The 21025-nt window shown below is 34.2% G+C and overlaps 2 protein-coding genes across 2 annotated transcripts; both read left to right on the top strand.

The window, feature by feature from the left end:
* The first annotated feature begins 1548 nt into the window (after nucleotides 1–1548).
* On the top strand, nucleotides 1549–2318 carry LOC141834096 (protein SPIRAL1-like 5). Its single transcript, XM_074721546.1, has 2 exons — nucleotides 1549–1823; nucleotides 1929–2318. The coding sequence occupies exons 1-2, from the start codon at nucleotides 1605–1607 to the stop codon at nucleotides 2010–2012; spliced, it is 303 nt and encodes a 100-aa protein (XP_074577647.1). The 5' UTR covers nucleotides 1549–1604; the 3' UTR covers nucleotides 2013–2318.
* A 1327-nt stretch (nucleotides 2319–3645) lies between these two features.
* LOC141833347 (sphingoid long-chain bases kinase 2, mitochondrial) lies at nucleotides 3646–19588 on the top strand. The gene is made up of 12 exons (XM_074720767.1): nucleotides 3646–3928; nucleotides 4011–4087; nucleotides 14954–15007; nucleotides 15118–15177; nucleotides 16423–16500; nucleotides 16611–16657; nucleotides 16760–16800; nucleotides 18176–18260; nucleotides 18380–18494; nucleotides 18607–18729; nucleotides 18819–18919; nucleotides 19295–19588. Exons 1-12 carry the CDS (start codon nucleotides 3778–3780, stop codon nucleotides 19422–19424), a joined length of 1062 nt encoding a protein of 353 aa, XP_074576868.1. The 5' UTR covers nucleotides 3646–3777; the 3' UTR covers nucleotides 19425–19588.
* Nucleotides 19589–21025: the final 1437 nt, after the last annotated feature.

The following is a 21025-nucleotide window of genomic DNA, read 5'->3' as shown; positions in this document are numbered from 1 at the left end:
AACCTCTTCCATTGAGTTTCTTAGTCCAAGAGGAGTCTGAAGCCGGTCCTTTGGGTATATTTCGGCAGCTGGATTTGGCCCGACGGCGAGGGTTTCACCGCCGGCCAAAGTCTCTGATTTCGCGTGCTCCGGCCATCCACAGCATGAGAAGACGCTACGATTCCTTTGAGGGGTTCTCCTAGGATCGTGGAGCCTCCCTATATCATTATCAATCCGATCGGAGCAAGAGGAAGACGAGAAATTCGGTTTTGCAGCTCCATATTTACTCACGCAGTGCTCTGTTCGATTCTGGAAAGGGTTTTTCTGGGTTGTTCCGGGTGCTGGCAGCGAGAAAACCACACGGCGACCATATTCAAGCTTCTAAAGGATTATTAAACTCACATTGTGGGATTTAACAACTTGTTTGACACCAAGTTGAGAGAAATCAGTGAAATGGGAAGAAGAGGAAGAGTTTTTCAGTTTCTGATTTCATTTACTGTTTCTGTAATCTGATTTTGAATGTTTCGGTTGATCTCATTTCTTAGCAACCTTGGCAATTTGATTTTTCAGTTAATGCTTGTGTTGTAGTTGATTTGATAGAACCTTGTAGCCTTAAGTTTTCAAACCATTCGAATCTGAAAGTCACCACTGAAACTCTGATAATCTGAATTTTGGCACTGTTTCGTGCCATCTTCGATCCCGCGTATCAGTTTGTTAGGGTTTTACAGCTTAAGGATTGGTGTTGATGTTAGTTCAGTGAATTCGGTTAGTTTATTGTTGTTAGGATTGTTTTAGCCTTGTTTCCAAATTTCTGAAAACTCCAAACTTGAACTGTTCCGTGCCAATTTGTCTGATGATCAGCTTAATTACCTTAGGTGCATTTGTTGCATTTTAGAATTAGGTTAGTTAATAGTTTTAAGCAATTCTAGGGATTGTTTCCTTACTTACATCCATTGTTGAGATTCATTTAGGATGCATTTAAGCTTAGGTTACAAATTGATCTTGGGTTGCTTAGTTTAGGATTTATGATAATTTTGGTTTATTTGTGCATTTGGATTTCAACCAGCATTAGATTTTACTTCATTGCGTTCTTTATTTTTATTTCATTTGAAAAATAGTCAAAACCCCATTTTTATTAGAAAACCCAAAAAGAACGACTCGAAAGCTCAATTTAAGCGATTTTCTACTAACCTTGGAAAAACACGACTCGAGGCCCCTATACTTAATTTGTTTGAATTAATTGTGGGTTTTTGATAATTTAAATCAATTTGCAACCCTACTCGTGACACACATCCAATCTAGGGTTGTCAATGTGCAGCACCATAGCCCCGAGGACTATTTATGATCAAATAAAGCTTGAGTTCAAGTTTGCAATCGATGTCCATCCACCTCATCCCTTTGCTTCAATTCAATTATGTTTTTTTAGTTCGACTATATTGAGGTGTATATTTTCCTTTTAATTAAAGCCACAAAGCTTACAAAGACACCCAACCCACTAGGAACTTAGCTCAGCAGATGGAGCTGTTCATGCAATTGACCCGTCACCTAATCTCCACTCACCTCTTCCAAGGAGAGAAGTAAAGGGCAAGAGTCCCGATCGAAAGGAAGAAGATTCTTGGAGTAGAATGAGCAGAGGAGGGAGCTTTGGGGGTGGCAAAAGCTCTCTCGGCTACCTCTTCGAATCATCAGGTGAGGAAACCGCCAAGCCTCCCTCCGGCGAAGATGCCGGCGAGAAGAGCATGCCAATTCCCAGCCACTCTGCTGCCGCTGCAGCAGACAAAATTCAAGCCACCTCCAACAACTACTCCAGGCCTCAAGGCCAGAACTCGGGCAACTTCATCACTGTGAGCAGTACCTCAATCAGATTTGAAACTAATTCCATGCAATTGCAATTGGAGTTTGGTTAATTTTTCCCTTCTTCTTCTTCTTCTTCTTCTTCTTGGCTCAAGGGACGTCCATCCACTAAGGTTCAGTCAGTTCCAGGTGGAAGCTCATCTCTAGGCTACCTGTTTGGCGAGCATAAACAAGGATGATTTGGAGTAGCATTCTGAGTTCAGTAATCGAGTTTTAATTCTGAGTGGATCTTGCTGGATGATATATGTGTGTGTGTGTGCGTGTGTTTTCATCTAGTTTTGCAGATGAAAAATTCTTTCATAATAACTACAACTGATGCCATGTTATTGTTAACTGATGAATGATCCGAGTACAGAAGAAGAATGGAGTCTTCTCGAAAAGTTTTTCAAATTGGGTTCCAAAAAAATTTTCAAACCAACCGAAATGATGAAGTTGAGTAGTTCATTTGTGACGGTGGGTGACATGTAGCAATTTCTGAATTTGCTTTCCAGCTAAATGTAATATCTGTCCGTGGTCCATAAAGCAATTCAGGCTGTTTTTCAGGTAAACATGGTCTTTCACCACCACCATCGCATCCATCCTCCCGCTGCATCAACACAAAGAGTGAACTTGCAACCTAAATAGAAATATACTAAATTATTGTTGTCAGTAGAAATAGCACTCTTGTTCATTTGTGTTTACAGAATAGGTTCACTAATTTCTCGTGAGGAAACAAACCACTAAGGAAATAATTTTCTGTTGCGGTCTACTATTCTAATACTCAAAAGAAGCATGACAATCGATTATATTTTGATTATTCAAGTTGAAGAGACAAAGGAATAAAATGGCTAGTGGTCTCAATGTGAATATTTTTTAGCATTTATCTTCGGTGGACGATGAATGATCAAAAATTTTTATCGGTGGATAAAGAATTATTATGTTTAATCACCTCTAGAATTATTCAATTCAAAAACTGAAAACCTGAATTACAAAAAAAAAAAAAAACAAACAACTCCCTATATATCACAACTATTATAATATATTAAAGTAAATCAACTCAATATATAATTTTTAATTCACTTTATTGAAATATTATTATATCAAAATATTTTTTATTAACTTATCAAAATTATTTAAATTTAATAAAAATCTTAATAAACATCATATAAATTTGATCAAAATCTATTCCATTATTACAATAATTATGAACATAATTACAACAATATTACCGACATAATTGTTACAAATTGTGATAATTATGATTTCAACTGTTAAAATTATATCCGCTATAGTAATTACTATAATAATTTTGAAATGATTTTGGTTAAGTAAAAGTGATTTTCATGAATAAGTTCGATAAGAGTATTTAATTGAATCAATTTTACTCTATGTTGTATTATTTCATTAAAAGACACTCTTTTAATTTTAACCTAAAATTTTTAAGCACTTAATTAATTAATTATCTTATTTTTAAAAAATATTAATAGTATTTCAATTATCAATTTTAAATCTTTTTTCAGGTAATTTCTCAAGAAAACGTCGTAATCTGAATAGATCCGACGAATCACGCGCACGGCTGTGATTAAATGCGTTGGTTGGAGGCTCAGTTCCGGTCACTGTACGGTTACACCTTAAATTCTCACTTGCCTACTTCGAGTTTGATTTTATCAATTTGATCCTTCGAATTATAATTAATGGCCACAGAAATTTGTAAACTTTGTGAGTACAGGTAGTCAACCTGAAAAGCAGAAAATGAAAGGGCTAAATTGAAATTTCCAAAATTTCACTTATCTTCGCCTGCGACGACCTAAAACCCACGTTGCTGCATTGCTGCTTGTCTGAGGAAGACGGGAGGAGGACGAAGTCGCGGCGAATCGGAACACCATCTCCTCTCCGGTTGGTTGGAAGATTCAGAACGAGTGGAATCTCTCCTTTTTCCTATTTTCATCCGAGGAAGGTCCGAGAATGGGGTTCGCTGTGGCAGCAGCGGCGGCGGTGAAGCCCTTTTTATTGGTAAGAGCGAACCGCTCGACCGCCCTCGACCTTCCCTCCGATCGTACCGGCGGTAGTGTCTCCCGGTCGAAGAGGAACTTTGTCTTCGTCGTGAATCCTAGAGGTTTGGCTTCTCTTATCTCTCTTCGTTCGCATGCCTTTTCCTTATTCCTTTACGGAATACTGAAATTTGGGGGGAAAATTAGGTGCTAATGGCTGTACTGGAAGGGAATGGAAGAAACTTCTGCCCCACCTGCGCACCCGGCTTGGTGAACAGTGCAACGTGAGCCTGCTTGCTCTTGTTAATACTATAATTTAGTTTTGGATGAAAGTTTTCCTTTTTTGTGTGTGTTTTTCCTTTGCAATTGGTATCGTCCTTCCTGTTATGTTGTGTATGTTTTTTCCAGTTCCTGTTTCAAGCATAAAAGAGTTTTCTTCCTCGCTTTTGCATAGTATTTGTCCGATAATTGACCTAGTTGTTGATAAACTACGATTTTGAGAATTATTTATGCATCTTGAAGCTAACTTATCCACAAGCTTCCTTAGCATTCTGTGTTACTTCATTGTCCTTTCGCTACTCTTCATCTTTCAACTTTCCATTTGCATGTTTGCTTAATAGAGACATGGACACCAGAATACATCTTATAGTAGGTGTCTGACTACTCTTTGGAATCCACAATAAGATTAGGAACCACATTTCAGTGAATAAATCTGGTTCTTCATTGTATCAAGATGTTGAAGTGCAGGATGACCAAGATGGCTGTGGATCTAAAGAGGAGAAGGTATAACCAAAAGATGGGATGAAAATGTAGGTACATCCAGCTGATAAAAGTCCATGAGACTCATTTCTCTGATCACCTTGCCCATCCTAGAATACTGTATAGAGAAAGAAATGGTGTCATATATGATAGAACAATTTAAAGATTTAGTGCGCTGCTAATAAATAACAAGCTCAATGGGAATTCATCAATATAAAATATGGTAGACCAATGAAACATGGGTGAAAGAGAGACATCTCCAATGCCCTTAATTAATGAGTGAGGCCTATTAGCTATGGTGATGCTGGTAGGAAATTTTGGTGTGATAGTTGAAAAAGTGGATACATTGCCATAAATATGTTCAAAGACTCTCAAATTCAAAATTTAAAGGTATGACTTAGAAGTATGAGTTATACATGCAGTAGAAGTACCTCCATGAGCAAATGAGGTAACTGACTGAGATGAAGTAATCATAGTATCTTAGAGCTGACACTTCAGCCTATTTGAACCTGGATGACCACAAAGAGAGTAGAAAGTATCTTTGACGTGGCTAAATTTGCCATAGCGCTAACACTTGAACCTATTTTCACCAATAGAATGGTCACCTCTTCTTTGCCATTGTCCTCCACCACCATATGGTTCTCTGGAGGATGAGTCAACAATTAAAGCAAATCAATCAACAGCAGGATTTGAAAGTGGTGGAATTGTGGCTGAGGCTTGCAACATATGTATGTATACATTAGATAGAGGAGGAATTAAAGAGCCTCCTAGAGTCTGAGGTTTTATTGACTCTAATTTGGTTAGGCTTGAAGAAACTTGATGGTACCTATTAAATCAATCCTACATATTCCACATTCTGAACATCTAAAGTGATTGAGAATACATCTTTAAAATCAATAACAACAGCTTGGAAGCAACCTACTTGAGTCATGTAGGTCATCTCGGTGTCACCTTGACACAACTAGAACAAACTACCAATAATGTTGTTATAAGCATGAGTGATGCTATGATACTATGTGAAGGGGGAATCATTTACCAAACACAACCCTAAGTAGCCTCACTACTTCATATATATTTTATTCAAGGATAAAATATTATACACACACCCCCATATTTACATACGGGTCTACAATAATATATATCCATATTAACTATTTCATTCATTATGTTCTTGTTATCGAAACTATATTTTATATATTCAAGTTTTGTTCTTTATCTTGAAATCTTTATAGAAACTTTTCTATATAAGGAGACATTATGAGGCAAAAAATGAGGTAAGAAAAAAAATTATAGAAAATGGTTGAGAAAATATTATCCTAGTTTGTGTTTCCTTGAAGGGAACAAAACCATTTTAGGAAGCATTTCCTTATATGGAAAAAGAGCTAAAATATAAATTTCTAAAATTGATTTAATAAATTTAAAAAACATCAATTTCAATATAATAGTTTTAGTTTTTTAGCCGGATTTAACTTATAGTTCTTTGGTCGGATTTAACAGTTGTTTTATTTTCCTATCCAAATTGGTGGAACCAATTTTGGTAAAATTAGAAAAAAAAAAATTCACTAACATTTTCCTTCTCTCCCTTTATTTCCATATAAAGAAGTGGATAGGCAAGGTGGCAAGGGAATAGATGGCGTGCACCATTGGCTAGAGAGAGTGAGCGTGAAAAGTCAAATCCTAAAACTAATATTTTTACAAAATAACGACAATTCAAGCGTCGTAGATTGTGCTTGTGTATGTTTGGTTGTTTATGTCAAGTATAAACACACAAAAAAAGATACATGTAATGCTAACACATGATGTAACGTGGTTTGAACTCGACTCTTACATTATTATAGCTCAAAGATAGACCTTGACCTCGACTCTTGTGAAAACAACTTATTCCAAGAAATCAGAAAACAACAAAAAAAACAACAACAAAAATGAAATCAATAAATGTTACTAACAAACTTGGCTCAGCTACCAACTAAAACTACCATGCCCAGGGGTGTAGTTTTCACTTACTAGGAAGTACACCACTTGGTGAAAGTGTAATAATAGGATATCAAGCGTCATGCTAATAATTACTAGCTTCAAATAAATAAGTTTTCCAATATATATGTATATTTATATATATTCATTTTCTTTCTATAAAATATATAACAAAGTCATAAAATACCAAAAGTCATATGAATAAAATAAAAAGTACACGAATAAAATCAAATTGTGAATCAACACATCAAGGATCTCTAAGCAACTTTAGTATCCGCTAAAATCAACTATCACTCCAAAATTACCTTTGCCTGCAAAAATTGGAAGCTAAGAAAAAATAGTTACTTAGATCAAATTATGAGAGATTAAGAAAAAATTAGATAAGTCACATATAATGTTATAACTTTAAGTTCTTATTTGAGATCTTTAGTTTTTATATATAGTAACTCCTTTTCATTTCACTTATTTATCATCAATTGAAGTCATCAATTATTCCCCTCATTTATCACAAGTTAATATACTTTTAATTATCATCTTTGAGTCATCACCAGTAAATGTCACATGTAAACCAATAAGTCTTTCACCAATAGATCAAAAATTGACTATTGATGAAGAAGTGAATCACCAAAGGCAACGTCCTTAGAGAGGGTGATTTATAGGCAAAGCCTTCATCGGTGATACATAATAACAATATAGTACTGTCGCATAAATAATTACTGACTACATGCGATCACTCGCTCCTACAACCTCATTTGGATGATCAACTACTTTGGTTTAAGGTTAAACTTAAAGCTTTTAGCTGTTAGTATTTATTTTCTCCACCTAAAATTATAGTTTCATTTTAATCTTATACCACGATTATTCTACTATGAGTTTACATCTTATCGGCTAGCTTTTACGAATAACCTAAATTAACTTTTTGACAAAAGTTGTGCTAATTTAACTATGTATTAGCATATGATGTCCAAGTAAGGGTATGCATCATAAAAAATAGTATCAACATATAAGTCAACAAATAAATGAAAAGTCTAAATTATATGTATCAAGTGAAAAATAATGAGGGTATCAAGTCTTATTTTTTAAAAACAAGCTCTTCCTATATTAATCCCTATTCACTCACCCCTGTATGTATAGTTTGAACAAAAAAGATCGATTATTTAACCCCAATAGTTTAATTCTTTTCTAAAACTTATTTTGTTATTTTAAATGTTATGTTAATCCCTTTTTTAAAACAAATGTATCATCGATTTTTATACATTTGTTCGTGCATGAGGGCATCTAAACGAAGTAAAGGATATGTTTTAACCACCTAAATATACTAAATATGGATTCGAAGATCTGAAATTAGCATGCTTTACTCAAATGGGTAATCATAGATACAATATAGAAAGAAAACTCAACATAAATCTCTAATAATGATAATAACATAAAATCTAGAAATAAATTAAAATTTGATGAATCTAAACTTGATCTCACTACCTTGATAAAACCCTAATTGCTAAACACCCACTAATTTCGAACAACAATTTAATTTTCTATTCTAAACCAGTACGCTAACCTCAAACAAAAATAAGGTAGTTGTTTCATTGATACAAAATACTCGAGCCCAATTGGACCTAAATACTAGGTCACAATTAGTCTGAAATAGTCAATCATTTACCAATAACAGCCATAAAATTACTCACTGAATCTTTACCTTTAATTTGGTCAGTGTGCGGGCAATGACTTCATTCAGTGGGATCAGTGACTCAACACAAACAATTGAAAAGGGAAAAGGAGGTCAACTTTAGGTCAACTTTGCTCCGCTTGAATTCAAGTGGCCAATTGATGGTTACAATGCAGGGAGAGGGAGGAGAGAATGAGAGAAGGAAGAAGAGAGGAAGGAGGGTCAGCGGTCTCTCATGGTTCACCCAAGGGTGGCTGACTAGTGGCTGTGGGTGTAGGGAGCAGAGGAAAAAAAAGAGAGGGAAAGAGAGGGGAGAGATTGGTGACTACAAGGTGCTCTCACGTAGAGGAAGTGCGGTGCATCACACTGGGAAGAGATGGAGAGGATGTGCACGTGTGAAGATGTGTAGAAGAGAGGAGAGGAGAGAGATTATATAACCTCAACTCCTTACTAATTTGTCCTACCATGACTAAACGAGGCAATTCCCACTTAAAAATTTGGTTCGGACCTGCAATGGCTAAAATAAATCCGAATCTTCCTCGCTTTAAACCTATGAGTTCCATCTGAACCCAATTTGACTTTAACTCAATGCTCAAAAACATTTAAATATGATAAAACTCAATATCTAATAGGATCACCAAGCTTTGTGAGCTTCATGTACATTATTCCAAACCCTTGCACATTTGATGCATAACCCATATGTGAGATAAATCAAAATAAACATCTAATCGGCCCACTTAGGAGCATCATTTTCCCAACAATTTTTTCCTTGATCATTTCTTTCTCAAGTGTTATGTATTTACTGTCTAGGTCCTTTAAACACACTCTTAATTTCTAATATTTTCCTCCTTAATTTAGGTTTCAAATATAATCTAAATACTCACATCGATTAATATATTGTTGGTAATATCATACACTAATAGTTTTTTTTAAAAAAAATGATTAGTTGGGTTAATCATGAACTTAGAACTGACGCTTGATTAAACCTACAACTATAGAAAAATCATTTGCCACACTTTCAATGACTAACAATAGTAACGACATTATCAATTTATCATACATATTTTTAGCGCACAAAGATTATTATTGGATATTTTACTTGAACTCTGAAACCTCCCACAATAGTTGTCTAAGGTCTCAATCATAATTTTTTTTTCTATATTGATAAAAATCATAGGGAAATCTTTCTTTGCTATGTATTTTTTCACTAGCTGTCTTACTAAATAACACCTATAGTTGTTGATCTTCTAGACAAATAAGATTTTTTATTCAGTCATGAAAACTTCATGATATGTATCTGATCTTTTTCTTGATAGTATAGTCCCATTTAGGTAAGAAAATTTAGTTGAAAAACTTGAACTTTCTTTCTACATGCTTATAGCATGAATTTTGAGTTATATTCTTCAGTGCCCAAGTGCTACACTATATTGCAGGTTACAACAAAGAGTTATGATGCTCCTAGATGAATGACCGCAGTGTCGTGCTACGACAAAATTACATTGAATCAATTATAGTGCAATATAGGGTCATTTTGGATCCTCTCTCAAGGAATGCAATGATGAGTTATAATCTCAAGATCAAATGATAAATGAGGGTTTGTTTTTTAGATTTGAATGCTAAGAATAGTAAATGTAAATTAATGCAACTAGTAGAAGCGTAAATTCACTAAACTACAATCGTGAACCAGGCAGTGTCTCGTTAAATGGTACTCAGTTGTTCTTAGCAATAATCGAAATCTTAGTTCACTCAATGTTCTTACTGGATACCCTCAAAAATTAGTTGATGACACAATTTCCTTAACAATCGAAGGAAATGTAATCCGGTGTCAACTTAAAAGAAAGCTCATGAACGACAATTAAATTCCTTACTCATGGCAAGCATAGATTACAAATTTATCAACCTTAATCTAACCTACCTATATCTTGCATTTCAAATGAACAATAGAAATCTCTAACATTTAACCGAAAACGAGATATTGCAGAAACAAGTAAATTAATGCATTCACTTAGTAACAATGGTGTGAGGAAGTCAAACCCAATCTGTTCTCATTGATCAATTGACTACAAAGTGTCTACTCATGGCAAGCATAGATTACAAATTTATCAACCTTAATCTAACCTACCTATATCTTGCATTTCAAATGAACAATAGAAATCTCTAACATTTAACCAAAAATGAGAGATTGCAGAAACAAGTAAATCAATGCATTCACTTAGTAACAATGGTGTGAGGAAGTCAAACCCAATCTGTTCTCATTGATCAATTGACTACAAAGTGTCTACTCATCCATGAAATTCAAATTCGTGTCCCAAAGAATGAGCTAGATGAAAACTAATGAGCTGGAAATCTCCAACGACCGAAGCCGAGTAAGGGGCTGCTGTGATTCTTTTTCAAATCTGCTCGAAATCCACTAAGAACCAACTGCTCATGAAGACCGAAGCATCGAGAGAGCGGATGAATCGAGGAACGATGGCTAAGGCCAGAAGAGGGTGGAGGATCCTCGCACCTTCTTCGCCTCTACGATCGGTGCACTGCTCTCCCTGAACTCCAACTTGTCCAACGACAGCTTGCTGTGATACAGAAGTGCGTGAGAGAGCTTGCGGACGAGAAGGGTTGCGGAGAGAGCTTGTTGGAGAGGGATGTTGCGTGAGAGGAATCCCTCCAATTGGTGACAGTTGTGTGGTTTGAGGGATGTTGAACCGACCTCTCTAAGTTGTTGAACCACCCCTCCAAGTTGCCAAACCGGCCTCTCCTTAACCCTAGCATTGAGTTCAAATGGTTTGGTTCAAGTCCTAGTCCCGTGACTCATCTTTGATTCCCTACATGGCCACATTCATATTTTTAGAGATAATGCTATACATGTAGAAGAAATTGCAATGAAGTTTAAAATAAATCCTTACTCGTAAAATATGATATGAACTAAGAAATTAAGCATACAAGAGGATTAGAAACAGCAAGTATAAGAGCAAAATAATATATAAAAATGTTGATTATCAAATCTCCCATACTTATTCTTTGTATGTCTTGGGCAACTGAACAAAACTAGAAAGCAACTAAAAACTCATCTCCCAATTAATGCCTAATCAACACTTCGAAGATCATAAAAGATAATTACGTGAGGACCATCAAATTCTCAAGGATCAAGATATTCTTGGAACCAATTCTTACACTAGTCAACAAACATAGCGATTTCAATAAACTTGAATAAACTAAGAGACTCACAAGTTAAATATTTTCGCTCTCTCTCTTAAGCATTTATGAGGGTAGAGGTTCCACTCAATGCTACTTATGACAAATTGCACTACCACATGCTTGCTTATTTTCGTTCTCTACTACTGTAAATATATATATGCATAAATTAGAATGACTTATTTAGGGTTGTAATGGGGGTAAAAAAGAGAAACAAGAAGGATAGGTAAAACAAGAGAAACCAAAGAGAATATGAGAATATTGGAATGATGAATATAATGTTTAACTTCCTTTGTACATTCCTTCCTCTTTGGAGAACTAATCTTTTTAACCCCTATGCTTACAATGCTTGTACCGCATACTTGAAGATCACAGAAAGGATTCTTCCTTCCACACATACATCCCCCACACTTAGAACTTGCTTATCTCGGACAATGTAACTCATCATGAGATCAACCAATACTCTCATGTTTTTTCTTAAGGATAGGTAAAAGGATAAACCAATAAAGGTAGGGCAAAGAAAATATAGTGGAAAATGAAGGTGTTAGGTGAATTATTCAACTAGTAATCAAGTAAGAAAGAAAATCAAAAAGTAAACAAGAAAGAACCTTCATCACATTTATGCATGCATATGATAATGTAGTTTCAAAAAGAAGCAAAGCAAGTTCTAGAGTGTCAATTGACATGAGTGCAATTCATATACAAAGAGGATAAAGAATAAGAATGATTTAAATTCTCACTAGGTAAATATGAACTATCAGACTTAATCTATCAAGGCAAAATCCATCACCAAACTAACTCACCAAATTAACTGACTACATGCAAGCAATATATTCAATTATGTCAAAGATCTCAAAACTCGACGGCCAAGTTAAAAGTTTTTATGATTCTCAAAGTGTTGAGGGAACACATAGTGCAAACAAAATTAAACAAAGTGAAATGGTAGAAAAACAAGGCAAACAAAGCAGAGCAAACACACAAACACAAAGATAAAGAAAAACATGAAATAAAAAGGCATGGACTCTCCTTTAGGATAGGTAGATAGTGTTGTTAAGCACCGCCTCCTCCACCATCGTCCCCTTGGTGCCCTGATGAAATTGCTTTAGATGATGACCATTCACTTTAAAAGTTCTCCTTGTATTTCAATTGCGTCATAGGGAAAAATATTAGTGATACAAAAGGGACCTTCCCATCGGGACCTCAACTTGCTTGGCATCAATTTGAGGCGAGAGTTGTATAAGAGCACTTTCTCCCCTACTTGAAAATCCTTTTGAAGGATCTATTTATCATGGAAAGCCTTAGTCTTTTTTTTTTTTTGTAAATGTGAGGGTTCTCGTAGGCCTCTAACCGAAGGTCTTCTAGTTCGTGAAGTTGTAATTTTCTCTCGACTCCAAGTTGATTTATGTCAAGGTTGCACGCCTTCACTTCTCAGTAAGCTTGATGCTCTATCTCCACTAGTAATTGCATGCCTTACCTAAAATAATCCTACAGGGTAACATACCTATAGGTGTCTTATAAACTGCCCTATAAGCCCATAATGTATCATCAAGCCTCTTACTCCATTCCTTTCTATTCGATCTCATCGTTTTCTCTAGAATTTGTTTAATCTCTCTATTCGAGACCTCGGCTTGGCTGTTCATTTGAGGGTGGCTTGAAACTTTATGAAATTCATATTTGTTCAGCAAGACTTTCATGTGTCTGTTGCAAAAATGAAATCATTGATCACTAATGATTGTTCTAGGTAAACTGAACCTGCAAACGATGTGTGACAACAACTTGAGAATCGTCAATTCTGGTGGGGATGACCTCCACCAATTTAGAAACATAATCAATTACCAGGAAAATATAAGTAAATCCAAAAGAGACGGAAAATGGATCCATGAAACCAATGCCCCAAACATAAAAAATCTCACAAAACAGTAAAGGTTAATAAGACATTTCATTCCTACGCCCTATGTTTCCAACTCGTTGACATCGTTCACATGATTTATGAAACTCATAGGCATCATGAAAGAGGGTAAGCCAATTTAAAACTACACTTTGATTCAAAGATTCAATCTATTCCATTGAACAACTTAATTGATTGAAAAACAATTCACAGAAAAAAATAGGTGTCAAATGCTCATTTAATTTTATAAGTAATATATTTTTAATTTAAAAAACAGAAAATTATTCAATTTTAGTTAGTTAAGGTGCTGGTAAATAACTTGATTGACAGAAACTATCTATAAAGAGGAAGTACCTAATAGAAATATCTTTGCCTGTTTATGATTTTTTAAAAATGAAATATTTCAAAAAATGAGGGGGCTCTCTGAGAATGATTGACTGAAAATATTAAAAAAATAAAAAAAGGCAGGTAAATGTCCATTTAATTTAATAGGTAAATGCTTTTTATTTGAAAATTAAGTAACATTCATTGATTTCAGTCTATCATGGGCATTGTTGAAACAACTTAATGAACGAAATTAGAAAAATTAATTTTTATTCCTTTTTATAAAAAAAAATAGATTATTTCAGTCAGTCAATTGTTGCAAAAGGTGCTAATATGCACCCCAAGCGCCCCTCAACAACCCATCCTAAGGCTTATGGAGAGGAGGTAAATCACGGTACTGAACGGTAGTCAAGCTATTTGGTGAAGTTGCTTGACTAACTGAAATTAATTAATTTGCCCTTTCAAATTGTTACTAATAGGCTTGCTTTTAAAGGGGCATTTGCCTCCTGTTTTTTTAATTTCTTTTTGGATTTCTTCAGTCACGCAAGTTGTTTTACCAAATAATCTGATTCTAAGTGGAGAGTGTTTTGGTCTATAAAAATGTGAAGGGCTTGATTCCGGCATATTAGAACTTAGGGGTCTGATTTCGGCATTTCTCAATATCAAGGGCTCTATTTGGGTAATTGCTCTAGACTCTTTTGATATGCTCTTATTGGTGGGTGCTAAAATTGAAATAACTAAGAAGAAATTCTTGTCTCTGGATAATGTGATTATAAAGCTGGCAAAAAGTTCTGAAACTTCTGAGTTTCAGTGGATAAGATGGTGAAAATAGACGTTTTATACAGTTCCTCTGAGTTTCAGTTCACCATGTGGTAAAGCTAGGAATGACACATAATTATAGGCTAACACAAATACAGAATACTATTCATTATTTGAACACATTTATTAATGTGAGAAATTTTTGCTTGCTATTTATTCTTTTTTTGTTGTCCTCTTAATTTACGGGCAAAGGAATTTGTTCTGCAAATGGAACAGAGAGATGAAAATATTGCAGTCTTCTTTTTTGCAGCTATTTCATGTGGTATTTTCATGCACCATAAAGTCATGTCTTTTGTTAATATTTGATATATACATACATACATATATATCTGTATATATACATATATAATATATATAGATATATTGTCTAAAGGTTTTAAGTTCAAAAATGTGTGTTTCACCTATAATCATAATTTGGCCGTAACTTTCTGAATTCCATGTTAGCACTAACTATTAGATACATAGTATTTGGTTTAATATGTGCCGCTTCCATTTATTACCAACTAAGTTTGCTTGTGGATTTATCATTGTCAGATAAACGAGTATATTACATCTGGTCCTTTGCATGGCGTGGACATAACAAGGGAGGTAGAAAATTTCATTGGAAGTATGACCATTTAGTCTATTTAGTCAAATTTCTGTATAATGATTGCCTTTTGACATAAGATTATTAATTACCCATTGATGGACATTTTTAGGCAATAAAGGAGGGAGTAGATGCTGTAGTTGCTGTTGGAGGTGATGGTACACTTCATGAGGTTTGAGTGTTCACTTCTTTATTACTTGATCAATATTGTCATATTGGGTTTGTCTAAATTTCTTATTTTGATGACTATAGAATTCTATTTGTACATTTCTCCTTTTGATTCTACTACCTGTAATTATGTTCACTTGAAAATTTTAGCAAGAAACACACCAAAATGATAACTCCAAACGTGATAGGGTTGCAATTTATTTTGTTAAACCAAATAAATGAAATGAGTTAATCTGAGAAATATGTTCAAAGTTTAAAAATTAGATTATGTTTATTTGCCCTGCCATCCAAGAAGATAAAGAAATTGATCTAAGAATAAAGAAGGTTACTAATTTTATTCATTTTTTTGGCAGCTAGAGAACTTGGTACATCAAAATAGGATGCCCCTATTGATTATTATCAATCTGCAAGTGTTCATGAACATCCTTAACCAAATCATGTCTTCAGGAAAATTTGCATAAGTGTACATCTCAAAGTAAACCACATTAACTGTTTGGTCCTTTGAACACAAATATATTGGAACAATATTTTTCCCATAAAATAGTTCTTTTATAAATACCCACAAAGGAAATTATGCAGAGAAATGGTATTACAAATTCTGTGGATGTTCATAGTTTGAAGCAATTTATAATCTTCAGATAACAAGTTAATGACCGAATTTCAGATAACAAGTTAATGGCTGAATTTTATTCATGGAAGTTGACTAGAAAAGCAGCCTTGCATCATCCAAACATAAAATGACCTTTGAGATAAAATTTAATCTGGTACTTGTTTAACTAACTCAAATTTCTAATATCTATTCTATGCTTTCACATTTTATCTATTTCTCCTTTACAATAACTGTCAATTTATTCTGATAGCTTCCAAAGAGGCTTGAATCATAAAGATTAATGAACGATGTGTTGCTTGTTTAATTTTTTCACATATGCAAGAGACAATAACAGCATTTTACATTTTCCAGTTATTTCAGTTATTTAGTGTATGATTATCGCTTTTCATTTAATCAAATAAGATATCAATGATGTTTTTTATAAGCAGTTATCCATATATGTATTTTAAAACTTGGCATTGTATAATTTGGAACCATTCTTTTTTACTTTTTTCCATGATAGACCTTTATAGCTAGTGTCCTACTTTTTTGCTTCAATATGCTCTTGTGGACTTAGTTGTTATTCTGTTAGAGTTCTTAGTTCCACTAAGTTCAAAGCATGGTTAGTCTCTTTAGTTTGCATATTGTTGATACTTACAGGTCATCAATGGTTTCTTCTGGAAGGGTCAACCAGTGACAGCTCTTGGACAGGAGCCTAAACCATCCACCACACTTGGTGTTAGTGATGTTGTCTTGTTTTTAAGATCAATTTTCTCATCTTGTTGTAAGATGAGTTTCTTTTATATTGTATTTGAATTGCATATGACAGATAAATTCTGTTCTTTCAGCTCATTCCACTTGGAACTGGCTCAGATTTCGCTAGAACATTTTCGTGGTATGTTTTCCTTTATCTGCATATTATTTATTACAGATTTCTTAAATTGTATTGCCTACAGTTATTTCATAATTGATGGTTTTATGCACTTCATTACACCAGGAGAAATGATCCATATGAAGCAATTGAGAGAATTCAAAGAGGTTGTTATTTTTCTCTTTGTTTCATATAGATTTCTATTTGCAGAATGTGTTAAATTCCCTTTACTCCATTGCTCAAATGGATGAATTGAGATTATGAGTTTAAGAATCAAAACTATAGAGAATTTTTTCCCATTAAGAAGATTTTTGAATGGTACTTCTTTATAACCTGTGTGTGATTGAACCATGGATTTGTTTCTTAAATGTTATGTTTCTCCATCTTGTTAGGCTTGGTTGCTCCTGCATTTTGCTTGCAAATCTATATCGTCATCATACTCAAACACAAGAAAGCATGCATTTATTGGCATCCTTTATTGTTCTTTTTGGTTTACTTTGCCTCTCTTGTTAACAATTGGTTCCTGCATATCTAGCTGCTTGTGACTTCCATGTCCAGGTCCACGTGTGACATGGAAAAACACTATGTGGTTGTCATGTCATATTTTAATAGGGTCGGACAAAATTAATGGAGGCAAGATTTTAATACACTTTTTAGATTTGAAATTTTTAAACATCAGGCTAGATTTGAGAACATGTAAATGTTAGGGTAGGTTTTTTGTATTAATTGTCAGGGATATCCATTGAACTTGACATGTTAAGGTGGCCAACCATGTTTTGTGTGTTGGAATCATGTCAACCTGGTAAATGCCAGGCTGATAATTAAATCCACCATATATAGTTTATCACCTTTGAGAACACTAATGATGGTCTATATCTGAGGACTCGTTTCTTCTTCTGTTTTTTTTTTTTCAAATTGTAGGAGTGTTTTTTATAATGAAATGATCCTAAAATCAAATGTAAAGATGGAATGTCATTTAAGAAGCCGAGTGTGCCCATGTTATGTGTGTCAGAACCATGTTGGCTTGGTAATTGCCACCAGTGCCAGGTGGCAGAGGCTAAAACTGAAATCCATCATGTAAAGTTTATCAGCTTTGAGAACACTGATCCTGGTGTACATCTGATTATCTGGGGATTTATTATTTTTTCCAAATTGTAGGAAAATTCATTACAATAAATGGCGTAAGATCAACTTTACCATCTAAGAAACTGAGTGCGGCATAAAACTTTAAGCATAATAATCCAAAGCAGGCTCACTTTTTTTTTTTGCTGTATTGCAAAGCAGGCTTACTTTTAATATGTTGAAAATGTTGCTTCATAGATGAAAACATTCCTTTGTTAATATTGCTAACTGGTTACCTGGTTTTCTGGCGTTATTGGTGTTTGTTTTATTTTGTTGATACCTCTATACAAGCTTATGGTGCTTCTTTTATAATTTCAAGCGTTTAGTGGAATAGAGATACAATTCTTCCCAGCTTCCCAGTTCATTACGTGCTTTTCTTCTTGTATTTCATGTTTACATTATTTTTTTTCTTTTGTCCAGGATCAAAATCTAAACTAGATGTTGGAATTATTACTGGTCAGACTGGAGAACATCATTTCTTCATTAATGTTGCAGACATTCACTTGTAAGAACTTAAATTAAATTGTTTGAGGAAGATAAAAAAAACTCAAGTCGCTGACTTCAGTTCTATCAAATACACTAAGTACACAGGATTCAAGTTATTGTTCTGTAAAAACAATGCAGGAGTGCAAAGGCAGGTTATTATGCTTCTAAATACAAAGGTTTTGGAAATTTATGTTATGTTTTGGGGGCTTTAAGGGCTTTCATAGGGCATGAAAGTCGGAACCTGAAAGTCAAGGTCTGTGTTTTACTTGAGTATTTGTTAAAATCGAGATAGTCTCTGCATCCCAAGTTTGATCTTATTTTTCTTGGTAGCTTTCTGACCCCTCGTACTATTTGCTAAATTATAGATAGATGATGGGCAGTGGGAGGTATTCCATAATGTCACTGCTATCTGTATAGGAAATGGTAAATATTTTGGAGGTGGGATGAAGATAACCCCAACAGCAGATCCATCTAGTGGAAAACTTGAGGTGGTTTACTACCTAGTTGATATACCTTCTTGAAATTGCTTAAATAATTGGTATTTTTGGTCTAACATGTTTTAATTTGTTTATCATAGGTAGTGATTCTCCAAGACTTCAAGTGGTATGACTTCATTTTTAAATTGCACAAACTATATAATGGATCACATATATCAGAGAAAAATGTATGTTTGAAAAGGTAATTATTTTTTTCTCCAATTAAGTAAGCTTTATCTTTCCATGTTACATGATGGTCATGGTTGATTCATATGATCATCCTTCAATCGTCAAATTTTGACAGGTGGATGTATATTTTATCCATTGTGGTGAAGCCTTCCTTTTTCCCTTTGATATAATATTTGGATTTACTTTTTCTTTTTTGCCTGGATTCAAACACAGTGGAATGTTCCTTTTTGTCTAACATTTACTACGATATTGACTTTTATTTATTTGGTCTCTCGTTTTAACCTTTACTTCTTTTTTACTTTACTTTTCCTTTTGTTTTTTGGTGAAAATTTTGTTAAACCTTGTGAATTGATCTCACACAATCTGTTTCTGATGATAATATTTACAGTGTAAAGTCAATTGAAGTAGTTGAGGAGATTTGCAAAGGTGACATCTATTACCAATCTGATGGAGAACATTTAGGATTTCTTCCTGCAAAATGTTCAATTCTACCAGCTGCAATCGACTTCTTCTGTTGACAAGATCCCATATGCTCTTTGTTCTTCAGTTTACCATGATAGTATTTTAGCTACTTTATTTTTTAAAGCATGCATAGCTTGTATTCTCTGGAATTATTTATTTGCCTGTAACTGTGGATATGCACTATTCTACATGGTTAGAATATATTTTTGTGTTCTTCTGCGTGGGGTTAATATATTTTCGTGTGGGGTTTCATAGAACATATGAAATAAGATTATTCGCATTTGCAGTTGAGCTATAAGGGGGAAATAGAAGGTTATTCTCGATATGGAAGTATTTATTCTCTGGAAGTCAACAAGGTTTGCTGTACATTGTGCAAGGGGGAAATAGAAGTTATTTATAAGCAAATTATCAATATGATTACAAAATACCAAATGCAATGGGATGGTGCAACGAATTCATGTAGCCTACACAGATGATTATATGTCATATTTCCTCTTTTAAAAACCTGAGCAGTGTTTCAGTGGAAGAGAGGCATTGGGTAGTAGCAAAATGGTTTATAGCATCTAAATAAGGTAGTTCTTCCCTGTTAAACTTTAATTTCATGGCTATTTCCTTATGATATGATGAATCGTGTAGGTTCTGTCTTTTGCTTTGTGTCCTTGATATGGTATCATGATGAATGATGAATTCTTTTTGGAATTATTAATAGAAAATGTCACCTTGACCTACGATTGTGCTCTTTTATGATGTCATATGATTTGGTGCATAAAGTGGGACTTCTCTTTTGTGCTGTCATAGGATTTGGTCTAGCATAATGGGGACTTAGTCCTCAGTCTGCACTTTGAAGGAAACAGAACATAAGCGAGCTGGGGAAATTCAAATTTTTAGTGGTCGGCCTCATAATACTATGTTGTATAATTTTTATAGCTTTACTCGTGAGTTATTTACATCGTGCATAAATTCTTTATACCTGAGCTGTTGTCTATCATGTTAGTTGTTACTTTAATTCAGTTAAATATGATATTAGCCTGCATGCTAGTCATCATAGTACTAGCAAGGGATTAAAAATTATTTATGGTAAATTTGAATCTTCTGGAGGACGCACTGTACCGGTGAAAAATTAAAGATTTCCAAGTTTTGTTTCTGCCGGTGCTGCGTCGTGTTTCTTCTATTTCGTGCGTTAACAGCGGACGTGGAAGTTTTGTTTTTTTTTTAATGTTAACTGCCGGTGCTGCGTTGTGTTGTGTTAACGCTACTTCTAATAAATGTGGTTTAATAGAATTCACGTGGTGGGTAGCAGAATTGACGTTTGCTTAGCTGTATGGTTTTGGTGCCGTCTTAAAGCGGACGACTACTGTACTTGCGTGCTAAATTTACGCCCTGTTTTTTTTTTTTTTTTGGTTCCATTTTGATTTTTTATCACAAAGGTCGTCTAATCTTATTGTCCAATCATTTTATTCAATTATCCTCCGGTGCTATTTATTATCTCTCATTTTTTAATTTTGAAATCTATCAAATATATTATAATTATTATAATATATAATTATTATAATAGTTACTAAATTATAACGGTTATAAATGTTCATATTATATCAGTTATAATTTTATAACTGATATATTGTATCCTATTGATTTAAAATTTAAAGAAAGATAAATT

The sequence above is a fragment of the Curcuma longa genome, chromosome 8 (assembly GCF_044706935.1).
Source record: "Curcuma longa cultivar G26 ecotype Majalengka, Jawa Barat chromosome 8, ITB_CL_G26_1.1, whole genome shotgun sequence".
NCBI classification, from domain to species: Eukaryota; Viridiplantae; Streptophyta; class Magnoliopsida; order Zingiberales; family Zingiberaceae; genus Curcuma; species Curcuma longa.
This window is presented reverse-complemented; position numbering and strand designations above follow the sequence as displayed.

Bases quoted from the DNA above. Each gene is read 5' to 3' on its own strand.
- LOC141834096 (XM_074721546.1), top strand. From the start codon at position 1,605: ATGAGCAGAGGAGGGAGCTTTGGGGGTGGCAAAAGCTCTCTCGGCTAC. The intron at 1,824-1,928 runs GTGAGCAGTACC...TCTTGGCTCAAG, and splicing joins ACTCGGGCAACTTCATCACT to GGACGTCCATCCACTAAGGT.
- LOC141833347 (XM_074720767.1), top strand. From the start codon at position 3,778: ATGGGGTTCGCTGTGGCAGCAGCGGCGGCGGTGAAGCCCTTTTTATTG. The intron at 15,008-15,117 runs GTAGAAAATTTC...GGACATTTTTAG, and splicing joins GCGTGGACATAACAAGGGAG to GCAATAAAGGAGGGAGTAGA. The intron at 18,920-19,294 runs GTAATTATTTTT...TAATATTTACAG, and splicing joins AAAAATGTATGTTTGAAAAG to TGTAAAGTCAATTGAAGTAG.